Here is an 8,904-nt window from a genome sequence, read left to right on the forward strand (position 1 = left end):
CACAGGTCACCACAGGTCATCACAGGTAAACACAGGTCACCACAGGTCATCACAGATAAACACAGGTCACCACAGGTCATCACAGATAAACACAGGTCACCACAGGTAATCACAGATAAACACAGGTCACCACAGATCCAGGGTTTATACACATCTTTACCAATATTTTTTTAGGACTTTGAAATGAAAGTATGGGTCCGCTGATTTGGAAAGCATGTTTTCTAACAAAATTTTTTTTTCAATAAATCTTTTGCTGATTTTTATATAATGCATTTTGGCCATTATCTGGCATAAAATGTTTTGGCAATTTTTAAAAGAAAAAAATGACAAAAAAGAAAAAAAAAATAAAGTGACCATTTTGACAATTCTTTTTCTTTAACTTCTCTTCTTTTCTTTTCTTTAAAGGCTTTCGATGACGTTTTAATTATTTCCAACATTTTTTTTCTTTCATTCTTTTTTATTTTCTTCAAGAAAAAAACTTTTCTTGAAAAATCTCAATTTTTTTTTAAATTTTTTTTTGTGATTTTGAAATTGTTTTTTTTCTCTCATTTTCTTTCATATTTTTTGACAATTTTACAAACAAGTAACACCAACAAAATAAAGATTTTGAAATTATCAGCGTCCCTTAAATGCATCATGTGTTATTATACAGTTTTTGAATTTTCAAAAACTTCTATTTAGTGTTCCAAAACATTTTCCTGGTCTGGAATTTTTTTTTTCCAGGTTATTGATAACCATACGAATGGTGCAGGCTTTCATTCATTTCGTGAGTGTGAACGGTGTATTTACCATATTTGGAGTATCCGGTGGCGGTGATGATGGGCACCGCCACCATGACGAGGCCAGAGGCACTCCACACGTACTTCATGAGGAACTGTTCCAACATCACGTACCACAGACGCTTCAGCAGGATCTGATGAATCTGAGACGACAGAGACCGGTAGCTCCTCTGCAGCTGGGCCATCTCCACCTACGAATCAAACGCACCCAGAGGTTATCGCCACAGACAGGGCTGTCTCCGCCTGCGACTCAAACGCACACTTTGCTCAAAAGGCGTTTTATAAATAAAGTTGAATTGAATGGCTTCAATCAAACTGTGAATCTGGTTTGAAGCTGCAGTTCTCTGTCTGTTCCCCGCGCGGGGGGGGGGGGGGGGGGCACTTCATTTCACTCACCTTGTGTCCGCCGTAGAAGGCTATCTCCTCGGAGTTGGCGATGATGCGTGAGTGCATGTATCTCAAGTCGCCCTTCCTCTTTGCCTCCTCAGCCACCAGCTTCCCGAAGCGTGGCGAGCAGGAGCGCAGCACTTTGGCAGTGAGCGCCACCACCAGGCCAGCTATGACGGAGGGCCAGGTGGTGTTAGCTCCTGCAGAAAAGATGAGGATGGTCACAAAGTCTTCATCAGGACGCCGGGTGTGTCAGCAGGTGTGTCAGTAGGTGTGTCTGCAGGTGTGTCAGCAGGTGTGTCAGCAGGTGTTTCTGCAGGTGTGTCAGCAGGTGTGTCAGCAGGTGTGTCTGCAGGTATGTCAGCAGGTGTGTCAGCAGGTGTGTCTGCAGGTGTGTCTGCAGGTGTGTCAGCAGTTGTGTCAGCAGGTGTGTCTGCAGGTGTGTCTGCAGGTCTGTCTGCAGGTGTGTCTGCAGGTGTGTCTGCAGGTCTGTCTGCAGGTGTGTCTGCAGGTGTGTCTGCAAGTCTGTCTGCAGGTGTGTCTGCAGGCGTGTCAGCAGGTGTACCTTTGGACTGGGCGGTGCGCAGCAGGGTGTAGCAGGTGACCACCACGTCCAGGATGGGTTTGGTCAGGTTGGAGTACAGGTGCGCGACGGATGCCGAAAACATGACGATGTCCTCCGTCAGAGACTGATCGGGGTTGGACAGACGGCTGTCCATGTTACTGACACGGTAATAAGTCTGCAGAGACACACAGTCGGAGAGAAAGGGACACAGAGGGACAGAGAGACATACAGGGAAAGCAGGTCAGAGACTGAGACAAGCTGCTGTTGTGGTGTGTGTGTGTGTGCGTGTGTGTGTGTGTGTGTGTGTCTGTGTGTGTGTGTGTGTGTGTTACAGTGTGTGTTACAGTGTGTGTGTGTGTGACCTGGTTGGTGAAGTACAGCTGGTAGGCGTGGTCGACAAGTCGGCTCCTGAACCGGAGCGCCAGCTGACCCTCCAGAAATCTGATGGCGCTGTTGATGAAAGTTGCAGGAACGGCGACGAGGAGCCACTTCGAGAGCTGAAGGACGAACGCCTGAGGGTCCTTCTGGACAATACACCTGACGATCACACCTGCCGATCAATACATACACCTGATCATCAATATATCAATGAATCAAAAAAGACAGATGAAGGGAAAGACAGAGGGACAGACCGTCCAGAGCAGCCACGTAGATGGACAGGAATGTCCTGGTCATCAGGGTGAGGGAGTGCAGGGCGAGCAGGCCGATTTCTGGACACAGTAACCGTGGAAACAACAGCTTCAACAGACGAGACAGTCGGAGGACAAAGTCCCTGTTCACGGATGGAGACCTGAGGACAGGCAGCAGGAAAACATGTCCACACAGCTGTCTCTGATGCTGCTCAGCCACACCCGCATTCACACACACTTTCAAGGATACAGTTTCAAAACTTTTTCAGGACTTTTCAAGAACCTGTAATATTACTTTTTTTTTTTTTTTTAACTTTTTCAAATCGATATCAAATTGAGACAGATGTCCACATGAAAAAATGAAGGGAGGCAGAGGACAGGTGGACACTGAGGACACAGACGTTATGATAAACACGTCAACAGCTACAAAAAAAAATAACATAACCTGCAATGTTTTTACCACATTCAGATACAATTCACTTAAATCAGACACAACAACCAAAACTACAGCATCAACATCAACATCAATATCAACATCAATATTAACATCAACATCAATGTCATCAACGACTGCAACATCAACAACAATAACAACCACAACTACAACATCAACATCAACAACATCAATATCATCAACACCTACAACATCAACAACAATAACAACCACAACTAAAGCATCAACATCAACATCTACAACCACAACTACAGCATCAACATCAAAAACATCAATATCATCAACAACAATAACAACCACAACTACAACAATAACCACAACTACAATGTAAATATCATCAACATCTTCAACAACATCAACAAAAACATCATCACTACAGCATCAACATCAACACCTACAACAATAACAACAACCACAACTACAGCATCAACATCAATATTAACATCAACTACAACATCAACAGCAATAACAACCACAGCTACAACATCAATATCATCACCACCTACAACATCAACAACCACAACGACAACAATAACCACAACTACAACGTCAATATCATCAATATCTTCAACAACATCATCAAAAACAACCACTACACCTACAACAATAACAACCACAACTACAGCATCAACATCAATATTAACATCAATGTCATCAACAACAATAGCAACCACAACTACAACATCAATATCATCAACATCTACAACAACTACAACAATAACAAAAACAACTACAGCATCAAAAAATAACATAACCTGCAATGTTTTTACCACATTCTGATACACTGAACTTAAATCAGACACAACAACCAAAACTACAGCATCAACATCAACATCAATATCAACATCAATATCAACATCAACAACATCAATATCATCAACTACAACAATAACAAAACATCAACATCAATATCATCAACACCTACAACATCAACAACAATAAGAACCACAACTACAACATCAATATCATCAACAACTACAAAAATAACAAAAACATCAATAACAACAATAACAACTACAGCTTTAAAAAAAATTACATAACCTACAATGTTTTTACCACATTCAGATACAGTTAACTTATATCAGACACAACAACCAAAACTACAGCATCAACATCAATATCAACATCAATATTAACATCAACAACTACAACAACAACAACCACAACTATTTCAATGTCATCAACATCTACAACTACAACAATAACAAAACATCAAGATCATCAACACCTACAACATCAACAACAATAACAACCACAACTACAACATCAATATCATCAACATCTACAACATCAGCAACTACAACAATGACAAAAACATCAACAACTACAGCATCAACATCAATATCAACAACATCATCACCTATGACAATAACAAAACATCAACATCATCAACATCTACAACTATAACAATAACTACATCAAAACAAAAACATCAACAACAACTACAACAATAACAAAATCAACAACAACAACCACAACTACAACATCAACATCAACAACAACCACAACAACACCACAATAACAAAATAACAAAAACATCAAAATGTGATTGTGAAAATACATGACTTTTCCAGATTTTCCATGACAGTGGAAACCCTGAACACACACACACAGAGTTACAAAAACACACAGAGTAACACGCAGAGTAACAAACACACAAATACACACACACACACACACACACACACACACACACACACCTGCTGTCTCTCTTCTTCTTGTCCACTGAGGAGGAGCTGCTGGCCCCGCCCAGCTGTTTACCTGCTGCACTCCTCTGTAAACAAACAAATAAACAAGCATATTACATCATCATTACATCGTGTGTGTGTTACTCTGTGTGTGTGTGTGTGTGTGTGTGTGATAGAATGCATGTGTGTTACTCTGTGTGTGTGTGTGTGTGTGTGTGTGTGTGTGTGTGTGATAGAATGCATATGTGTTACTCTGTGTGTGTGTTACTGTGTGTGTGAGTGTGTGTGTGTGTGTGTGTGTGTGTGTGTATGTGTGTGTGACAATGTGTGTGTGTTACTGTGTGAGTGTGTGTGTGTGTGTGTGTGTGTGTGTGTGTGTGTGTGTGTGACAATGTGTGTGTGTGTGTTACTGTGTGAGTGTGTGTGTGTGTGTGTGTGTTACTGTGTGAGTGTGTGTGTGTTACTGTGTGTGTGTGTGTGTGTGTGTGTGTGTGTGTGTGACAATGTGTGTGTGTGTTACTGTGTGAGTGTGAGTGTGTGTGTGTGTGTGTGTGTGACCTGGATCCTCCTCCAGATGTATGGCGACAGCTTCCCGATGGCGTAGGTGGCGAGCAGCGCGGCCGTCAGCTTCCGGAGTCTAGAGCTCCGCCTCAGCTGAGCCGGCAGCGTCTGATAGGTCAGCTGCATGCTGACAGGCGGCAGCCGACCAATCATAGCACAGTGGGGGTCGCAGAGGCTCCACAGGGGGCTGTGGCGCCGCCGTCACGCGGACAGCATGTCGAGGTCAGAGAGCGGCGCTCCACCTGCATCATGTGACCGACAGAACGGAGATCATTCTATCCAACCTTCATCATGTCTGCTTTTATTTATTACATCCTGTGACTTTCAAAATAAAATGTATCAGGTTAACCCTTTAACACCTGGATGGATGTCAGATTTCTGGTGCTGCGTTCAGACGCAGAAAACGGCTCCAATTTATTCTTTAAAACATCTCAAGCAACAAAAAAAGAAACATCCCAAAAACGGTCCAGAAACTACAGTTATATATATCACACAGTTATCTATATTATACTATGAATATATTATACTGGTACATATATTTTACAGTTATATATATTATATATTTAAATCTTGAAGAAAGAAAAAAAGCACTTTCTTGGGGTCATGTTTGCTTATTTTTAGGTCATTTTCTTGTAAATTTTTACTAATTTCTTGCAAACTTTTCGGCCATTTCTCCTTAAGTTTTCCATCACCTTGTTTTTTTTCCAATTGTGTTTTTTAAGTTTCAACATTTAAAGACTGACAAACATTTAAAAGATAATATTAAAAAAAGGAGTATAATTAGACAAAATGATCATAAGGACAACAAAACAAATGAGTCAAATATTTAAAAATAAACCAGTAAATAAGAAAAAATAAATAAAACAAAATAAAAATACACCAATAGATCAGCTTTGGTCACAAAACAGAATCAGTTGGAGCCAGTGGGGTCAGAGGTCAGAGGTCAGAGGTCCATAAAAGTCTCTCATGTTTTCACAAATATGTCCAACTTATTTTTAGGAAATCAGTGTGTTCAAGATGTCAAGTTTTTCTCATATTTTTTTTTGAATTCTCTGTTTGAAAAGCTTGAATTACTTTTTGGTTTTTTTTTAAGAATTGGACACAGTTTGTTCAGGTGTCAAGGGGTTAAAAACCTGATTTTAAAACTAAACACAGCAAAAATAAAAAGCTGATTTTATTATAGATGATATAAATTACATTAATATTCTATAAAGCAGGTGGTTAGGGTTTCAGCAGAATCATGTCAACAGTATAAATCATATTTATTTATTATTATTTATTCTGAGTCAAAGATTCGTAAGTAAAACATGTTGTTTAAAATGTTTTTCAAAAGAAACAAAAAATGCCAAAACTTATTATTTAATTAATGTATTGACTGATTGCAGGCTGCCGAGTTTGAATGGCATGTTTTCTTCAAAAACACAAAAAACCCAAGATATAAAATAAATGAATCAATAAATTAATTAATCAAAAAATTAATTAATTACCAAAATGATGAACACATTCAACAAATTTTTTTGTCAATTTTTTACTCTTTAAAGATTTTTGGTATTTTTTTCGTTTTTTTCATGAAAGATTTTCTGCCATTTTTTTAACCTTTAAAGTTTTTTTGGTGATTTTTTTTCTGTGAAATAAGTTGGTGATCTATAGAAAACATGACGTCATCCCCCTCCTCTGACAAATACAGAACAGTCCCTTAAATCTGTGGACAGTTGGAGGGAAAATGTTTCCGTGATTTTTGGGGAGTTTTTCCTGATCTGCTGTAAAGCCCCACAAGGAAGAGTGTGACCTGTGGCTTTTTAAGGGACTGTTCTTTATTTATCAGAGGAGGGGGGTGGCCGGGAGTGATATCCCTCCTCAGACATCCGACCTCCTTCTTCTGCGTTCGGGATGTTTGAAGGAACAGACCGTCACAATAACTTCTGTTTTTACAGTTTCTGGATTTGATTTTTTTAAAGAAAAGTTTCAATCCTCTCAGGATTTTTTTTAACAAAGAAAAGAAATCACCAAAAAAAGAGTAAAAAGAAGTAGAAAACAAACAAATAACAACAACGAAAACAGCTGGCCACTGGGTAAATGTTGTCAACAACAACAACAACAACAACAACAACAACAACAGTCAACAACAACAGTAAAGAGTTACTCACAGTCAACAACAACAACAACAGTAAAGAGTTATTCACAGTCAACAACAACAACAACAGTAAAGAGTTATTCACAGTCAACAACAACAGTAAAGAGTTACTCACAGACAACAACAACAACAGTAAAGAGTTACTCACAGACAACAACAACAGTAAAGAGTTATTCACAGTCAACAACAACAGTAAAGAGTTACTCACAGTCAACAACAACAGTAAAGAGTTATTCACAGTCAACAACAACAACAACAACAACAACAACAACAACAACAGTAAAGAGTTACTCACAGTCAACAACAACAACAACAACAACAACAACAACAACAACAGTAAAGAGTTACTCACAGTCTCTGCCCGTCCGGTAAAGTCAGTAAACTCTGAGTTCAGCCGGTCACTGACCCGGGGGAGAGCGGGGGAAGTCCCGGTACCAGCGGCTCTGACCCGCCGGTCAGTTAGCTCCGTTAGCTCCTGACTGTAGCAGCCGGCTAGCAGCACACAGCTAACCGGCACCGACTGATCTCCGTATCAGCACACGTTGTTTATGACCGGTGCCCTACTGCTCCGGTCCCGTCGGTCCCGGTCCCGGCCCGTTCTAACCGTCAGACCCGGGTTTAAACCGGCAGCTGGCGGAGCGATGCTAACTGAAGCTAACGGCTAACAGGAACTTTGAACATGAAAAGAGTTTGACCCGCGTCACGAGTCCCGGGTCTGACCCGGGTCAGCCTCAGCGCGGACACCACACCGGGACTCTCACACACACTCACACACACACACCGGAGCTCACCGGTTTATCCCGCTTTAACAAATTTTCACGGAAAACTGTCTGCGGACAAAGTTCTGTTTACCTGCGAGCACAGGCCGCGTCCCAATACTGACTGCACTCCTCCTGAGAGCACAGGCCGCGTCCCAATACTGACTGCACTCCTCCTGAGAGCACGGGCCGCGTTCCAATACTGACTGCAATCCTCCTCTCTTTCTCACCCCTCCTACCTCCTTCTTCCTCTGATGTGTTTGAAGGACGGTCAGAAATTTAAAAAATCAACAACTTCTGTTGAAACGGTTTCTCTGACTTTTTTAAATAAAAGAAAAATCACCAAAAACATGTTAAAAGAAAAGAAAAAACATCAAAACATTTTTAAAGTCAACAAAGTATTTTCAGAAAGTCACTAAGATTTTTTTTCCCCAAATTATTATTATGAAAAAAAAGTCAAAAAGCTTTAGAGAAAAAAAATGCAAAAACATTTTTTTAGAAAAAAAAATCCCATAAAAATTTTGAGGAAAAACATCAACAAAAAAAATTTTGATGAAAAAAAATCACAAAAAAGAAAAAATGGCCAAAATATTAACATTGCCCAAAGTTTTAAAAGAAAAAAAACGCACCAATATTTCAAAGAGATTTTTTTTTTCTTTAAATTGCCAATATTTTAAAAGAAAACACGCAGGTTTGGAGGACATGCTTTCTTTAACCCCCCCATAGATAAACCATTTTGAAAACTGAAAAGTTGCCTTGAACTTTGTCCACAAACTTGCCAGAGGACGCTGTCCCTGGGGGACAGACAGACGACAGAATAAACGTCACATTCAAACTTTTTACCAAAATACGGCAATATATTACATTATTTTGGATACAGTATATTAGATTACTGACAGGCAGAAACTCGTAAACAGAGAAGAAGAAAGCTTTATTTAAAAACATCCTG

At 40.0% G+C, this 8,904-nt stretch overlaps 1 protein-coding gene across 1 annotated transcript; it reads right to left on the reverse strand.

Annotated features, from left to right (window-relative positions):
* Positions 1-555: 555 nt before the first annotated feature.
* Positions 556-8,076, reverse strand: abcd1 (ATP-binding cassette, sub-family D (ALD), member 1). Its single transcript, XM_042492048.1, has 8 exons — positions 7,550-8,076; positions 5,061-5,305; positions 4,515-4,588; positions 2,364-2,521; positions 2,094-2,281; positions 1,732-1,906; positions 1,176-1,366; positions 556-970 (listed from the first exon to the last, which is right to left on the reverse strand). The coding sequence occupies exons 2-8, from the start codon at positions 5,214-5,216 to the stop codon at positions 725-727; spliced, it is 1,188 nt and encodes a 395-aa protein (XP_042347982.1). The 5' UTR covers positions 5,217-5,305; positions 7,550-8,076; the 3' UTR covers positions 556-724.
* Positions 8,077-8,904: the final 828 nt, after the last annotated feature.

This window comes from Plectropomus leopardus, chromosome 8, assembly GCF_008729295.1.
Source record: "Plectropomus leopardus isolate mb chromosome 8, YSFRI_Pleo_2.0, whole genome shotgun sequence".
Lineage (NCBI taxonomy): Eukaryota > Metazoa > Chordata > Actinopteri > Perciformes > Serranidae > Plectropomus > Plectropomus leopardus.